Source organism: Elephas maximus, chromosome 10 (genome assembly GCF_024166365.1).
Source record: "Elephas maximus indicus isolate mEleMax1 chromosome 10, mEleMax1 primary haplotype, whole genome shotgun sequence".
Lineage (NCBI taxonomy): Eukaryota > Metazoa > Chordata > Mammalia > Proboscidea > Elephantidae > Elephas > Elephas maximus.
This window is the reverse complement of record NC_064828.1, coordinates 23,175,555-23,193,352: the sequence shown is the minus strand read 5'-3', so window position 1 is coordinate 23,193,352 and position 17,798 is coordinate 23,175,555. Positions and strand designations below refer to the sequence as shown.

The 17,798-nt window shown below is 41.4% G+C and overlaps 1 protein-coding gene across 1 annotated transcript in view; it reads right to left on the bottom strand.

Annotated features, from left to right (window-relative positions):
• The window catches only part of RYR3 (ryanodine receptor 3), a 626,301-nt gene that overhangs the window by 311,821 nt on the left and 296,682 nt on the right, over nt 1-17,798 (bottom strand). The window contains 4 exon segments of the mRNA XM_049899608.1: nt 1,399-1,517; nt 3,259-3,354; nt 6,253-6,388; nt 7,769-7,937. Coding sequence (XP_049755565.1) covers nt 1,399-1,517; nt 3,259-3,354; nt 6,253-6,388; nt 7,769-7,937 — 520 coding nt within the window.

Sequence of the window (17,798 nt, the reverse complement as noted above, 5' to 3'; positions counted from 1 at the left end):
CAGGTGCTAAGGACTGTGGCTTTTCTGCTTCCTAAGGATGATGTAGGTCATCTAAGCAATGCTGGAGAGGTTCATTCTCTGGGACTTGATATGCATCTCAAATGTACAGTACCCCCAAGTGAGGGCAGGCGGCAAGGGCCCACGACCCAGCTGAGCTCCTTCTGCTCTGCAGGAGCACAGCTGTCATCCCTCATGTGTGATTATGCCATCTGCTCTTGAAATAGACCTCTTCAGCCTTTGAGTGTCCTGTCTCGCAATTAATTAGCCAGAGAAGCAGTCCCCATGTATGATGCAGATGCTTTAAAAGACTTTCTCTACTCACTGTGTTTTAGAGATATGATTTCATAAAAATAGAGATGTTAGAGCTCTAGAAGACTTAAAAAACTTGACACAGTATTCCACCTTTAGGAAGTGGAGCTGGCATTAGTCCCACTTAAAAGATGAAACAACTGAGACCCAAAGTCACACAGCTATTTTGTAGCAAAAAGAGAGACTGGCAGCTTTATTCCTCCTGCTTGATGGTGTAGTCATTCCTTTACTTCACTTGGCTTGACTCTTGGTAAACCTGATTTCATTTAACAATAAGCCATGCTGCTAAGACTTTCTATAGTATTTTTAATCAGATTCCTATATATTTTCTCTATGTATTAGCTGTTTCACCCCTAAGTTCTTAGACTCTACAATGGATGCCAGCTCTGTGTAGCTGGCCTTGCACAGAGCTTAGTAAAGCGACTCACACAGTGAGCTGTGTGTAAAGGGCTAATAATGATGAGCAGGGGTTGGGGCCACCACCTGTCTGTCAGTTTATCCTACTGTGGTGGCTTGCATGTTGCTATGATGCTGGAAGCTATATCAATAATTCAAATAACAGGATGGTCAATAATGGTTTCAGGTTTCAGCGGAGTTTCTGGGTTAAGACAGCTTAGGAAAAAATACCTGGTGATCTACCATTGAAAATTAGTCAATGAAAATCTTATGGATCACAACAGAATACTGTGTGGCATAGTGCTGAAAGACAAGCCCCCTAAGTTGGAAGGCAACAAATGTGCTCAAGTACTCCTGCGATCATGAGGATGGTGTGGGACCAAGCAGTGTTTCATTCTGCTGTACATGGGGTTGCCACGAATCAGAGCCATCTTGATGGTAACTAACAACAGAGCTTGGGGAGCTGGGTGGAAACCAAGGGAGACCATCTAAGACCCAGTGCGGCTGTCTGGTTTGGAGCATGTTCCTAGGTAAGGAAGGGTCTTTCAGAACCCCAGTGTCCCAAGGTAGTTATCAAAGACAAGAAACAGGGTAGCCAACAGTCTCTCAGTCATACACAATGGGTTATTAAGTGCCGGGGAGGGAAAAGCCATGTAAAGTCAATCACTATTGGGTTCGTCTTTCCATACTCACCTTGTGATTCCTCCCATGCTTATCCAACAGTGAAATGATGGACTTGATGTGGCCCTCTGCTATCAGATTTAAGGCTTCTGGGCTCTCAATCAAGATGCAGTGCAAAACTTCCAAGATACCTACATGAATGCCACAAAAGCCATTCAGACACTAAGTCAGCTGCAGAACTGACCATAACTTAGAAACCCGAGAATGAAGAGGCCATCCTGAGGGGGCTGAAATATCATCAATTCTTTGACTCTACTAAATATTTCCAGACAGAAGAAAGATGCAGTCATCTCTGGTAGACTTCAGGGGGCCCTGGGGGCCAACCCAGCTGTAATTTAGGGGTGAGTTTAATTTAGATCTAACTGCATCTCCTTCTTCCCAAACTAAATCCTTCTAACGTCATAATGTAGAAGAGGAGCAGCTGTAAAATAGAATTCCTAATTTGATCAAACCAAACAAAACTTAATTCAAAAATGAATGTAAAGGCAGACACACAGTTTACTATAAGTTCTAAAGGTCACTCAGGTAATTTAGAAAATATTCCGGGTGTTGCCTGAACCAAAAACCAAAACCAAACCCATCACTGTCGAGTTGATTCCAACTCACAGCGACCCTACAGGACAGAGTAGAAATGCCCTATATGGTTTCCAAGGAGCGCCTGGTGGATTCAAACTGCCAACCATTTGGTTAGCAGCCATAGCTTTTAACCACTATGCCACCAGGGTTTCCGGGTGTTGCCTGAGTATGAGTTTTTTCCAGGAACCACCCTGGAAATTATTATTATTTTAGACTCACTAGCATATCAAATAAACTCTAAGCTCCCTAAAGAAAGACTTTTTGGTTTTGCCACCTCTTCCTGGCACACTGGATGGTTTTCTGTTTTAAGTGCAGGCTCAGGAAAAACTAACTGGTGACCCCTGTGGCTGGCACACATAAGGCTAACACTGTGACAAAAATCCAAGGGACTTGTTGGCCAATATCTCCATTAGCGTTATTGAGAAAACTTCTCTTCACTCCATTTATCTCAAGGTTTTCATAAATTACCTTCAAAGATAATTCAGCAGATGGGAAGAGACACTAAAGAGACAGGGAAGAGAAGGCTTACGTGGGGGTGGGGGGCAGTCCTTGGGGGACCCTTTCCTTGGCCTGTCTGTTAAAGCACCTCCCACCTCCAGACTATGAGAAAAGAATCAACATTGTCCAACATCCCAGGAGGTGCCCACAGCTGTCATGTTCACTCAGCACTAGGAAGCCGACTGCTGAGCCCTGCAGCGTGGTCACTCATCAACGATGACCATACTCTTGGCTCCAATTCTCTGTGAAGGGCTTGCACTCTCTGTGAATTATCAAGAAGGGCTATCGATATGATGTGAAGGGTGATTCAGGGGCTGAGTGAGGGTCATCATTTCTGCTCAGTTCATGGTCATCCTTTAAAAATGCTTCTAACCAAAATAGTTAGGAGTGCAACTCAGAGACGGCTCAGAAACCCCGAGATAAGAAAAGTACGAAGCAGCAGTGAGAAGGAGACCAGTATCACAGGGTGGGGGTGAGAAGCCATGCTGGGGGTAGGTGGGGTGGGATAATTTAGGAACTAGAACGTGAAGATGAAGGGACAAAGCGGAAAATTACACAGAAAAGGAAGGATTAGAGCCCGAGTTAGAGTCGTTAAATAAAGTTGAAGGACTGGGTGGCTGGGAGCTTTAGGACATTCTTTCTTTTTGTTGAGGTAATTATTTGAGTGTCATCTGCAATCCAGTAGAAAAGAGAATTGTTAAAAAAATATATATACATAACTTTGTTTTCTTTTTTACAGCAAGGGCAAAAAGAACACACTTCACCTTCTCCAGTTAGAAGTTTCCTGTCACTTCTTACCTGAGGAAGATTCTAGTCTGTCCAATTTACTGATTAGCCAATCAAGGTTGTTGGAGAATTGAGCACAGTTGTTTCTGTTTCCACGAATGAGAGCAGCTGAAAACAAGGAAACGTCTGATTATGTTGTAAGATTATGTAGGTTAGAGGGCAGAGTGATGGGCATACAAATTTGGGAGGCTGTGAAATACTTCCCCTGCTTAGCAACTAAAAGGAATTGAATGACAGTCTTCCCCTCCCTAATCATTTGATACAATTCTGTTTCTATACTTAAAAAAAAAGAGGAGTAAAAATCCAGTATCCATTCACTCACTCAACAAATATTTCTGGAGAATCTGCTATCCACCAGGCACCCACCTGTCTAGCTGCTGGCAGTAGGAGTGTGGGGAAGAAAATAGGCACTTCCCTGCTTTATGAAACTTAGACTTGAGTTGGGGACAGAGACAACAACCACATAAATTAGTAAAATTGCTTCAGACAGTGATAAGCAAGAAAATAAGACCTGCCTGGTTACCAACTTAAGAACTCAACTTCTCCCAATGTTTTCTTAAATCTTGCTAGAGATGCACTATTCTTCAGTGTTAAAGGAAGGTATCCAAGCTGGAAAGGCTGGTTAAGCTAATGAGTAAGTTAAACTATACATGCACTGTTAACTCTCAAATATCTAAAACCCATCAGCAGATGACTGTGGTTCTCAAAATGTGGTCCCTGGAACAGAAGCATTCACATAACCTAAGAACTTTGTCAGAATTGCAAATTCTTGGGCCTTATTCCATATCTATGGAATCAGAAATGCTAGGGATGGGGCCCATCATTTGTGTTTTAAGCAGCCATCCAGCTGGTTCTGATGTCTGCTCATATTTGAAAACCACTGGTAGATAATATTGCAAAGGGAGGAAGAGAATACTCTGTCATTAAAATTTCAACACTTTAGACCAAGTAGGAAGCCTTGGTGGTATACTGGTTAAGAGCTATGGCTGCTAACAAAAAGGTCGGCAGTTTGAATCCACCAGGTGCTCCTTGGAAACCCTATGGGGGCAGTTCTACTGTGTCCTATAGGGTCGCTATGAGCCAGAATTGACTCGAAAACAATGGGTTTGTGACCCCAATACCCCCCAGCATATCTTCTCCTTTTTCAAAATGGGCAACTGAGAGCTTAACATAACTAAGGCCATGATAAACCTATAAGCTGTTCTTCCTCTGTCTGCCTCCTCACATACCTCTGTTAATGACTTTGTTGTGACCATATGTTAATGACTCTGTTCTTTATTTTAAACTAATGCAAATAATCTTTTGTTCTGGTGGGACTACCTGTGACATACAACCCCCACAGGAAAGTTGGAGCCCAGGTATCAGATGTCTGGCAGGGGACTACAAAGACACTTGTAAGATTCTATATAATCTCTAGTGTAAAACTGCTCTTTGGGACTCCATAGGGACAGCTTGTGTTGCTGCCGGGTCCCTGGTGATGTATGCGTTTCCTTAATAAACTTTCTCACTGACTTGGAGTATGTTTCATTGGCTCGACTGCTCCAGGGCATGGACCCTAATCGGGTAACAGGTTTAATAGGTAGACCAAGTAACCTTCCCTAGGGCAAAACAGTTGTAAGACTCTGGAACAAGTCCATATAAATCGATTGGCCCCAAGAAGCTTGCCCTTCATACTGTCAGTGTCCAGGGGCTGGGCCAGAGGCTGGGAAAGTATTTCGGATAAGGGAAGGTCTTCTTCAGGGCCTCTCTTTCTATCTCGGCAGTCAGGGGAGGGCAGAATTCAGTCTGAGCTCCTAAACAGCTTTTCAGATTGGCTTCAGCAAGGTGGTTAAGCACATTGCCTGGGTTCAAACCACAGCTCCATCATTTACACTGTGATCTTGGACAAATTATGAGCATCTCTGTGCATCAATTTCTTCACCAGTAAAATTGGGATAATAACAGCATTAAAAAAAAAAACAACAAACCATGCCATTGAGTCAATTTCGACTCATTGCGACCCTATAGGACAGACTAGAACCACCCCACGAGATTTCCAAGGAGCAGCTGGTAGATTCGAACTGCTGATCTTTTGGTTAGCTGCCATAGCTAATACCAGTAAATATACCTCAAAGTGTTGCTGAAGGTTAAAATGAGATGTTACCCTACTTGGCACAGAGAGTTCAATAAACGTTAGCAGTAACTGTAATACTCACCACTGAGTATGAGCTACGTCATTACAAAGTATTAGAACTGGAAGAGACTTTACAAGATCACCTAGTACAATGGCAATCAACACGATTCTTATGCAGTAAGGATCCAGGCTGATTTCTCTGGACTCCCTTTTAGCCTGCTCAACTTTCTATGGGTTTCCTTTAAATGCGTCATACACATCAGAGCAAAGCCCTAGAAGGCTGCCTTTTTACAGACTCTGAGCCACCTTCTTGCACAGTCTGTTACTGCCTCTCCACTGCCTACCTCCCATAGCCTGGTAGCCTGGGCCCATGTGATGGCATCTGTTACAGCAGACACCAAAACATGACCACACAGTGTTGTGAGAAAAATGGCTAGGTGCTGAAACATTCTTACTCCCCTCCTCCCACTCCTCCCCCCATTTTCTCTCCAACAAGTAGAACATTGAACAGAATCACCACCTTTAAAGTGTAGGTGAGACGGTTGCAGGATTTTAGAACTGGAAGGCACTGTACACATGTTCCAGTCTTGTTCCCTCATTTTAATGATAAGGAAATTGAGGCTCAGAGAGCTTAAGTGACTGTCCAGGCTTTCACAGGTGTTTATTGCAAACTGCCCTCCATCTGCTTCCACTCACTGCTAAGTGACCCTGAGCTCCAAGTTTGGAAAGTACAAACAGCTGCTAGTTAACAGACTAACAGCTGATTAGAACCAAATGGTTAACTAAAGGACTCCAAAGCATGAGGTTAGATGGCCACCTTGGTTCCTCTCGTGAAAATCCAGGGCATACCACCCTTGGAAATCTCCCTGGGAGGGCTCTGTGCGTGTACTTACCCAGCAGTTTATACAGTAGGTTCAGAATTTCTTTCCAAGCTGTGCCACTCTCTTCCCTTGCAATCCCTGCGAAGTGTGCTACGCTATTGTAGATATTTAAGCGATCGATGCAATTTAACACTAGGGCCAACATTCCCTGAGAAGGAGAGGTGGGAAAAAGAGAAAGTTCCTGACTACAGAAGCAGGATCCCTTTTACTCTCTCACTCCCCAAAGCATTCACTTCTGAAAGCTGATAATGCCAGCATGCAAAAAGACCCCCACACCCTGAGTTGGGTTTTGTTTTTTGTCCTAAACACAAAATCTGCATTCTCATGCCTCAGAGACCTAAATAGCGCCCATTTTGGGAGTGAGTCAGCAATCTCTTCTGCTGGGTTTGCCCCACGTGTTTAGTTTTTAGATCAATACAAGGACAGATTGAGGAAGAAGGGGCGTGAATGAGTCTCACAAATGTCTGCTTTCTGTCTAGCACGAGATGGTTCTGACTCACCCAGTAACAGCCCTGGGTATAGTGCTTGTTTTTCCTTTACATCTCAAATCAGCTCAAGAAATTCTATTCAAACACAGAAGACAGCCATACTTGCTTTCCTCCTCCCCCCAAAAAGGGTGGGATTTAGAGACAATACAGCCAAAAGACAGTTTTCAACTACTTTCACAGCTAATTTACAATTCTATGCCAGTCAGCAGCAACTTCTATGCTTAGCTGTTCTTAAAGAGTAGGGGGAAGATGGAGTTTCAGTAGCCTATAAGCCATACAGAATGTTCTCCAAGCCAAAGTCTGCTCAGATCAGAAAAACAAGCAGAATGGGTTCTAGGTGCCACCCCATTAACTTTGGAAATGCCCAGGAGACAAGCTCTGTCCTTAAATATGTGGGGTGAGGAAAGGGCACAGAGTACAATGACATCAGTGCCAAATCACCAAATCCAAGTCCAAAGAAAGCTGTGACTTGTCTGAGGTCACATACAGCCAGGGATGGAGCCAGAACTTTGACCCAGAGCCCCTGAGTCCCCGGTTAGTGTCCCTCCATTTCCAAGCTCCACCTCCAGTGGCTTAGATGCTCAAGGTCCAGAAGAAGGTCCAGCATCCTTGGCATCTTTCGAACCAGCTTCTCAGGCATTTCTCAAGTGGTAGAGCCTGGGCATTTGTTTTTTCAAACAGGGTTCCTAGGTAATTCTGATGTCTCCCCAAAATTGAGGACCACAGCCAATGTCATGCTCTAATAGCTGAGATTTGAAAATGGATTTCGGGAAACACACATGGCAGTGAAGTTTTAAAATGTAATCTGGTTTGAACGTGCCAACCCTTGCTAATGTAACCAGGGGTGGCTAACAGAGAAGGTCAGCCTCCCATTTATCCTTTTCTTCCCAGTTTCCTTTCCTTCTTGTTCTCTAGCTCACTTTCATAAATGCGTGATGCACAGAGACAAAGCTAAATTGCAGCCACAGGGATATTTTTTTTAGCTCTAGATACAAAAAGAATCTCAATTTAAAAAAATGTTTTTGTTTTTTTAAACTTACCTCTTCCTTGAAAAGATTCTGTCTGTTCTTGAGTGAGCGGAGCTTGTTTTGTTTGTCTTCATGCCGCATCTCCTCTTCCGGGGGCTGGAAGTAGGCGATCAAGTCCTGTAGGGTCTGGAGGACTTCTTCTATGGGCAGGGTGACAGGGGCAGCTGTGCGGTTGTTTCCACTAAAAACCATAAGATTATCATGGCTCAGGTGTGGGGCCTCCAGCAGGGGCCCTAACAGCAGGGGTTTCCACCAGGTCCTGGTTCCTACCTGTCCCACCATAGCTACCACGAATTGCTTCCTGGGGGTAGTTGCTGTGTGAATGGCTATAACACAAACTCTGCCAACCAACAGAGCCACCGAAAAGAAAACTCAAATTTTCTTTTAAAGCCATTTTTATAAATAAAGGGAAATGACTCCTTTTAGCTCACCTATTTTCAAGCAACTTTCAGACCATCCTGTTAAAACTGCTGTGATATTTCAGCGCCTCGCGCCAAACAGGCCCTCTCTAAAAGAGGATTTTGATTTCTGTGTTCTTCAAAGAGAGAAATTCAATGGCGAATAAGATGGTGACTTAATCGGCAGCAGATGCTTCCCTGCCACTTACCACCGGATGTCTGCCACACTTTCTTCTTTTTAAAAATAATAACCTTATTAACCCACAGTTCTTTTCAACTACCACACCTTCTTGGAATAGGATAAATGTACTATTTTTTTTTTTTTAAGTTTGGGATAGTTTCTGTCACTCAATCTCTCTTTCCATCTACCTCTGTCTTCTGTCTCTCTGTGTGCAGCTTTTTTATTTCACTGCATGTGTTTTCTTCTTGGAAACCCTGGTGGTGTAGTGGTTAAGTGCTACGGCTGCTAACCAAAGGGTCGGCAGTTTGAATCCACCAGGCGCTCCTTGGAAACTCTGTGGGGCAGTTCTACCCTGTCCTATAGGGTCGCTATGAGTCAGAATCGACTCGATGGCACTGGCTTTGGTTTTTTTTTTTTTTTTTTGGTTTTCTTCTTAATGTTTCTATGTGTATGCTTGCACACACCTGTGTATATTTTGCCCACCCCACTGTCTACGCCTCCTTCACTCTCTGTATCTGTGTGTCTTTCTGACCCTCCCTTCCCTGTATGGCCCTCCATCTGACCGTCAGCTCTCGGCATCCTAACTCTATGTGTACATGCCTCCTCCTCTGTTCCTCAACGTTTCCCTCCCCACCATCTCTCTCTCTGTTATGATTCTTATCCTTTAGATGTCTCTCTTATTCTCCCTCTCCATTACACAACAACGACAACAACAAAAAAACCAAACCCGTTGCCATCGAGTTGATTCCGACTCATAGCGACCATACAGGATAAAGCAGAGCTGCCCCATAAGGTTTCCAACGGGCAGCAGGTGGATTCAAACTGCCGACCTTTTGGTTAGCAGCCAGAGAGTTTTGAAAAAAGTCTTGTGATTAAGTCCCTTCATCACAGAGAGACCACACACCTCCACAGATAACAAAGTGAGCCTTCATCTTCGCAATCCCTTGGGTGAGCCTCTCCAGGGGAAAGGCTGAGAAAAAGGGGGAGGAAAAGGACCTGACCCCTGTGGGTTGTACTGCTGGACCCTGAGGGATTGACAATTGGTGGAATGTATAAATAACATCAGGGATTTTCCTTAGTGGACAACTTCTAATGAGTTCTCCTTCACATTTACAGTGGAATTGGTCAGTTAACTATTGCTACGTATTAATCTGGAGATCTGCTAAGAAAAGATTGCCATCTAGGCCTAAAGCAAAGCCTCGATAAGCTCTGAAAACACTCAGGCTGTGAGGTGAAAATAATCCCAGTTTCGTATAAATGCCAAGTACATGAAATGAGAGCAAAGCACCACTGGATTGTAAATTTATTACAGGCAGGATGCAGTCCTCCTTAGTGTGGACTCCATTTCAAATAGCACCTGGGACAAAGTAGGTGCTCAGTAAGTGTTTGTGACTAGAACAGGATAAATGTAAGGTTTGGAGAGTTTCTATCACTGAATCTCCCCATCTCTGTCTTCTGTCTCTCTGTGTGCAGCTTCTTTATTTCACTGAATGTGTTTTGTTCTTAATATTTCTTTACCCACACCACTGTCTACGCCTCCTTCCCTCTCTGTATCCGTATCTCCGTATCATTGGACATAGTGACAGAGGGGAATAGAAAGATGTGAGGACACAAGGTGAAGGTTTGGGAATACAAAACCCAACCAGGTATTACTTCTCGCTTCTAGATTAGCAGAGGGATAAATACATCTTCCTTAGTATTTTTGGTCCAATTCCAGGGTTTACCTTTTTTTCTTTAACATTTTGGGCTTACTACAGATAACAGAGGATGGTTAACTAAAGAAAGTTTCTCATGTGGTAAGATAAAATCAAGAGTTTTGTAGGCATTTTTGTGGCTTGGAAAACTCAAGTTTTAACCTTGTCACTGCCATTAATCATGTGATATTTGCAGTATCTCTAAGCCTCTCATGCTTCAATCTCAAACCTGGAAAACAGGTAAGGTACACACTGTATGGTTGCTAGGGTCCTTCTGGTTCTAACTTTTTTTCTTTCCTTTTTTTTGTCAATTTGGCCAATGGTTTGTCAGTTTTGTTACCTTTTCAAAGAACCAACTTTTGGTCTTACCAGTTCTATTATTTTTCTGTTCTCTATTTCATTTATTTCTGCTCTAATCTTATTTCCTTTCTTCTGGTGGCCATGGGCTTCTTTGGCTGTTCTCTACTTGTTTGAGTTGTAGGGATAATATTCTGATTTTGGCTCATTCTTTTTTTTTTATTTTATTTTAATTTTTATTGTGCTTTAAGTGAAAGCTTAAAAATCAAGTCAGTCTCTCACACAAAAACTTACATACACCTTGCTACATACTCCCAAATGCTCTCTGCCTAATGAGACAGCCCACTCCCTCCCTCCACTCTCTCTTTTCATGTCCCTTTTGCCAGCTTCTAACCCCCTCCACCCTCTCATCTCCCCTCTAGGTAGGAGATGCCAAAATAGTTTCAAGTGTCCACTTGATCCAAGAAGCTTACTCCTCACCAGCATACCTCTCCAACCCATTGTCCAGTCCAATCCATGTCTGAAGAGTTGGCTTTGAGAATGGTTCCTGTCCTGGACCAATAGAAGGTCTGGGGGCCATGACCACTGGGGTCCTTCTAGTCTCAGTCAGACCATTAAGTCTGGTCTTTTTATAAGAATTTGGGGTCTACATCCCACTGCACTCCTGCTCCCTCAGGTGTTCTCTATTTTGTTCCCTGTCAGGACAGTCATCGGTTGTAGTGGGGCACCATCTAGTTCTTCTGGTCTCAGGATGATGTACTCTCTGGTTTATGTGGCCCTTTCTATCTCTTGGGCTCGCAATTACCTTGTGTCCTTGGTGTTCTTCATTCTCCTTTGATCCAGGTGGGTTGAGACCAATTGATGCATCTTAGATGGCTGCTTGCTAGCGTTTAAGACCCCAGATGCTACTCTCCAAAGTGGGATGCAGAAAGTTTTCTTAATAGATTTTATTATGCCAATTGACTTAGATGTCCCCTGAAACCATGGTCCCCAAACCCCTGCCACGCTATTCAGGAAACTTCTTTGCTTTTGGTTTAGTCCAGTTGTGCTGACCTCGTCTGTATTGAGTGTTGTCTTTCCTGTCACCTAAAGCAGTTCCTATCTACTATATAGGGAACCCTGGTGGTGTAGTGGTTAAGTGCTACGGCTGCTAACCAAAGGGTCGGCAGCTCGAATCTGCCAGGCACTCTTGGGAAACTCTATGGGGCAGTTCTACTCTGTCCTATAGGGTCGCTATGAGTCGGAATCGACTCGACAGCACTGGGTTTGGTTTGGTGTTTTGGTTATCTACTATATAATTAGTGAGTATCCCTCTCCCACTCTCCCTCCCTCCCCTCTCTCATAACCATCAAAGAATATTTTCTTCTCTGTTTAAACTATTTCTTGAGTTCTTATAATAGTGGTCCTATACAATATTTGTCCTTTTGCAACTTACTAATTTCACTTAGCATAATGCCTTCCAGATTCCTCCATGTTATGAAATGTTCCACAGATTCATCACTGTTCTTTATCGATGCATAGTATTCCACTGTGTGAATATACCATAATTTATTTATCCATTCATCCGTTGATGGGTACCTTGTTTGCTTCCACCTTTTTCCTATTGTAAATAGTGCTGCAATAAACATGGGTGTACATATATCTGTTCGTGTAAAGCCTCTTTACATATATTCCAAGGATATATTCTCTAGGATATATTCCAAGGAGTGGGATTGCTGGATCATATGGTAGTTCTAGTTCTAGCTTTTTAAGGAAGCGCCAAATAGATTTCCAAAGTGGTTGTACCATTTTACATTCTCACCAGTGGTGTATAAGTGTTCCAATCTCTCCACAGCCTCTCCAACATTTATTATTTTGTGTTTTTTGGATTAATGCCAGCCTTGTTGGAGTGATATGAAATCGCACTGTAGTTTTGATTTGCATTTCTCTAATGGGTAATGATCCTGAGCATTTCTTCATGTATCTGTTAGCTACCTGAATGTCTTCTTCAGTGAAGTGTCTGTTCATATATTTGCCCATTTTTTAATTGAGTTGACTTTTTGTAGTTGAGTTTTTGCAATATCATGTAGACTTTAGAGATCAAGCACTGATCGGAAATGTCATAGCTAAAAACTTTTTCCCAGTCTGTAGGTATTCTTTTTACCCTTTTCGTGAAGTCTTTGGATGAGCACAGGTATTTGATTTTTAGGAGCTCCCAGTTATCAAGTTTTTCTTCTGCATTGTTAGTAATGTTTTGTATACTGTTTATGCCATGTGTTAGGGCTCCTAACGTTGTCCCTATTTTTTCTTCCATGATCTTTATCATTCTAGATTTTGTATTTAGGTCTTTGTACCATTTTGAGCTCATTTTTGCACATGGAGTGAAGTATGCATCTTGTTTCATTTTTTTGCAGATGGATATGCAGTTATGCCAGCACCATTTGTTAAAAAGACTGTCTTTTCCCCATTTAACTGTTTTGGGGCCTTTGTCAAATATCAACTGCTCATATGTGGATGGATTTATGTCTGGATTCTCAATTCTGTTTCATTAGTCTATGTGTCTGTTGTTGTACCGGTACCAGGCTATTTTGACTACTGTGGTCGTATAATAGGTTCTAAAATCAGATACAGTGAGGCCTCCCACATTGTTCTTCTTTTTCAGCAATGCTTTTTTTACTTATCCGGGGCCTCTTGCCCTTCCATATGAAGGTGGTGATTTGTTTCTCCACCTCATTAAAAAATGTCATTGGAATTCAGATTGGAATTGCATTAAATCACTTTTGGTAGAATAGACATTTTTATAATGTTAAGTCTTCCTATCCATGACTGAAGTATGTTTTTCCACTTATGTAGGTCTCTGTTGGTTTCTTGCAGAAGTGTTTTGTAGTTTTCTTTGTATAAGTCTTTTACATTTCTGGTAAGATTTATTTTTAAGTATTTTATCTTCTTGGGGGCTACTGTAAATGGCATTGATTTGGTGATTTCCTCTTCAATGCTCTTTTTGTTGGTGTAGAGGAATCCAACTGATTTTTGTATGTTTATCTTGTACCTGGATACTCTGCTGAACTCTTCTATTAGTTTCAGTAGTTTTCTTGAGGATTCCTTAGGGTTTTCTGTGTATAAAATCATGTCATCTGCAAATACAGATACTTTTACTTCTTCCTTGCCAATCTGGATGCCCTTTATTTCTTTATCTAGCCTAATTGCTCTGGCTAGGACCTCCAGCACAATGCTGAATAAGAGTGGTGATAAAGGGCATCCTTGTCTGGTTCCCATTCGCAAGGGGAATGCTTTCAGGCTCTCTCCATTTAGGATGATGTTGGCTATTGGCTTTGTATAAACACCCTTTATTATGCTGAGAAATTTTCCTTCAATTCTTATTTTGCTGAGAGTTTTTATCATGACTGGGTGTTGGACTTTGTCAAATGCCTTTTCTGCATCAATTGATAAAATCATGTGATTCTTGTCTTTTATTTATGTGGTGGATTACATTAACTGTTTTTCTAATGTTGAACCATCCCTGCAGACCTGGTATGAATCCCACGTGGTCATGGTGAATTATTTTTTTGATATGTTGTTGAATTCTTTTGGCTAGAATTTTGTTGAGGATTTTTGCATCTAAGTTCATGAGGGCTACAGGTCTGTAATTTTCTTTTTTTTGTGATGTCTTTACCTGGTTTTCGTATCAGAGATACGGTGACTTCATAGAATGAGTTTGGAAGTATTCCGTCTTTTTCTATGCTCTGAAATAGCTTTAGTAGTAGTGGTGTTAACTCTTCTCTGAAAGTTTGGTAGAACTCTGCTGTGAAGTCATCAGGGCCTGGGCTTTTGTTGGTTGGGAGTTTTTCGATTACCTTTTCAATCTCTTCTTTTGTTATGGGTTTATTTAGTTGTTTTTCCTCTGTTTTTATTAGTTTAGGTAGGTAGTGTGTTTCTAGGAATTCATCCATTTCTTCTAGGTTTTCAAATTTGTTAGAGTACAATTTTTCATAGTAATCTGATATGATTCTTTTAATTTCATTTGGGTCTGTTGTAATATCGCCAGTGTCATTTCTTATTCGGGTATTTGCTTCCTCTCCTGTTTTTCTTTTGTCAGTTTGGCCAGTGGTTTATCAATTATGTTGATTTTTTCAAAGAGCTAGCTTTTGGTCTTGTTAATTCTTTCAATTGTTTTTCTGTTTTCTCTTTCATTGAGTTCTGCTTTTATTTTTATTATTTGTGCCTGAGGGTTTCTTTTGTTGTTCTATTTGTTTAAGCTGTAGGGATAATTCTTTGATTTTGGCGCTTTCTTCTATTTGGATGTGTGCATTTATTGATATAAATTGACCTCTGAGCACTGCTTTCGCTGTGTCCCAAAGGTTCACATAGGAAGTGTTTTGATTCTCATGGGATTCTGTGAATTTCTTTATTCTATCCTTAATATCTTCTATAATCCAGTCTTTTTTCGAGCAGGGTATTGTTCAGTTTCCAAGTGTTTGATTTCTTTTCCCTGCTTTTTCTGTTATTGATTTCCACTTTTATGGCCTTAGGTTCAGAGAAGGTGCTTTGTAATATTTCAACGTTTTGGATTCTGCTAAGGCTTGCTTTATGACCTAATATGTGGTCTGTTCTAGAGAATGTTCCATGTGCACTAGAAGAGAAAGTATAGTTGGTTGCTGTTGGGTGGAGTGTTCTGTATATGTCTATGTGGTCAATTTGGTTGACTGTGCCATTTAGATCTTCCGTGTTTTTATTGAGGTTCCTTTCTGGATATCCTGTCCTTCACTGAAAGTGGTGTGTGAAAGTTTCCTGCTCTTATTGTGGAGCTGTCTATCTCACTTTCCAATGCTGGTAGAGTTTGTTTTATGTATCTTGCAGCCCTGTCATTGGGTCCATAAATATTTAATATGGTCATATCTCCTTGGTGTATCATCCCTTTAATCATTATATAGTGTCCTTCCTTATCCTTTATGATGGATTTAACTTCACAGAGTATTTTGCCAGAAATTAATATTGCCACTCCTGCTCTTTTTTGATTGTTGTTTGCTTGATATATTTTTTTTCCATCCTTTGAATTTTAGTTTGCTTGTGTCTCTAAGGCGTGTCTCTTGTAGGCGGTATATAGATGGATCATGGTTTTTAATCCATTCTGCCACTCTCTGTCTCTTTATTGGTGCATTTAGTCCATTTACATTCAGCATATTTATGGATAGCTATGAATTTAGTGCTATCAGTTTGTTGTCTTTTTTTGGTGTATTTTTGACAGTTTCTTTTTCCCACTTAATTTTATGTGCTGAGTAGATTATCTTTATATATTGTCCTTCTCTCGTATTCGTTTTTGTTGATTTTGTTTCTGCTGAGTCTCCATTTTTTCTTCTATTTCATTTTGATGTGTAGGATAGTTTGTCTCCTTTGTGGTTACCTTATTATTTACCCCTATTTTTCTAAATTTAAAACTAACTTTTATTTCTTTGTATCACCTTATCTTCCTCTCCATATGGAATATCTATGACTACATTTCTTAGTCTCTCTTTATTGTTTTAATGTTGTCTTCTTTTATATAATAACACCGCTGTTTCCCTGTATTGAGCGTTTTTTTAATCTTGATTTATTTTTTTGATTTCCCTGTCTGGGTTGACTTCTGATTGCTCTGCCCAGTGTTCTAGTCTTGGGTTGATATCTGATATTGATTTTCTAACCAAAGAACTCCCTTTAGTATTTCTTGTAGTTTTGGTTTGGTTTTTATAAATCCCCTAAACTTCTGTTTCTCTGGAAATGTCCTAATTTCACCTTCATAGTTGAGATACAGTTTTGTTGGAGATATGATTCTTGGCTGGCAATTTTTTTCATTCAATTTTTTATATAAGTCACCCCATTGCCTTCTTGCCTGCATGGTTTCTGCTGAGTAGTCAGAGCTTATTTTTATTGGCTCTCCTTTGTAGGTGACTATTCGTTTACCCCTAGCTGCTCTTAAAATTCTCTATCTTTGGTTTTGGCAAGTTTGATTACAATATGTCTTGGCGACTTTCTTTTAAGATCTACCTGATGTAGAGTTCGATGAGCATCTTGGATAGATATCTTGTCATCTTTCATGGTATCAGGGATGTTTTCCACCAACAAATTTTCAACAATTTTCTTTGTATTTTGTTATCCCTCCCTGTTCTGGTACTCCAATCACTCGCAGGTTTTTTCTCTTTACAGAGTCCCACATGATTCTTAAGGTTTCTTCATTTTTTTTAATTCTTTTGCCTGATTTTTCTTCAAATATATTAGTGCCAAGTGCTTTATCTTCAAGTTCAGAAATTCTGCCTTCCACTTGCTCAAATCTGCTTCTCTTTCTACTGAGTTGTCTACTTCTCTAATTGTATAGTTAATCTTCTGAATTTCTGATTGCTGCCTATCTTTGGATTTTTCCAGCTTATTAATTTTTTCATTGTGTTCCTGAATAGTCTTTTTACTTTCTCCAATTGCTTTATCTGTGTTTTCCTTGGCTTGTTCTGTATATTGCTTCATTTCCTTCCTGATGTCTTGAGGGGTTCAGTAAATTAATCTTTTGTATTTTGCTTCTGGTAATTCCAGGAACGCACTTTCATCTAGAATATCCCTGGATTCTTTGTTTTGATAGCTTGTTGAGGTGATCATGGTCTGTTTCTTTATGTGACTTGATATTGACTCTTGTCTCTGAGGCATCTATAAGTTATTTTATTAGTTTATTTTATATTTGGTTACTGTGTCGTAGCTTCTTGCTTTGTTTTGTTTTGATATGTCCAAATTGGTTGCATGAGTGAGCTAGCTTGATTATTTTCGCCTTTGGAGCTCTGACGTCCTGTCCCCAGATGGCTAGAGCTGTTATCAGGTATATCAGTCTAGGAGTCCATTCACTTTTCTTGTATGAATTCAGCTCAGGTGCCCAGGTACCTGATCATCAAGTGTGTGGTACAGGTTCTCTCCTACAGTCTTAGAGGGGCAGAGGTGATTGGTGTAGGTACCAGCATCTGGTTGCAGCAGGGGGTCACATTCTGAACAAGGCAGGGGGCTGAGAATAGTCCCCCACGTGTCTCTGAGGAAAGCGTGTCCCTGTTCCCTAGAGCGTACAGGTGGGTGGGTTCTGCAGGCAGACCATGGGCACCCAGAATTTTTGGTTGTAAGGACTGGGAGGTACCAGTTATCCCTGGACCCCTGTCGCGGGTAGCTGGGTGACCTGAGAGGAGCTACCAGTCCTTAGGCCCCAGATGTAGTTAGATGATGACCCTGTTTAATAGGCAAAGCAATGCCAAACATCAAATACCGACCTCTCTGCCGTACAGCTGAGATGGTTGGAGTCTGCGAACAAGGTCCTATTCTCCTGAAATAGGCCCACATAGGTCCATGCAGAGGGGAAAGGTACTCAAAGTCCATGCATCATTTATGCCTGGGCAGGAGCTGCTTCTGTCCTGAGCTCCCCCAGTTAGTGAAGCTGGCAAATAACTGCAAATTTATTCCTTTTCCAAGGCCAGGAGGATGGCTCTAGGTGT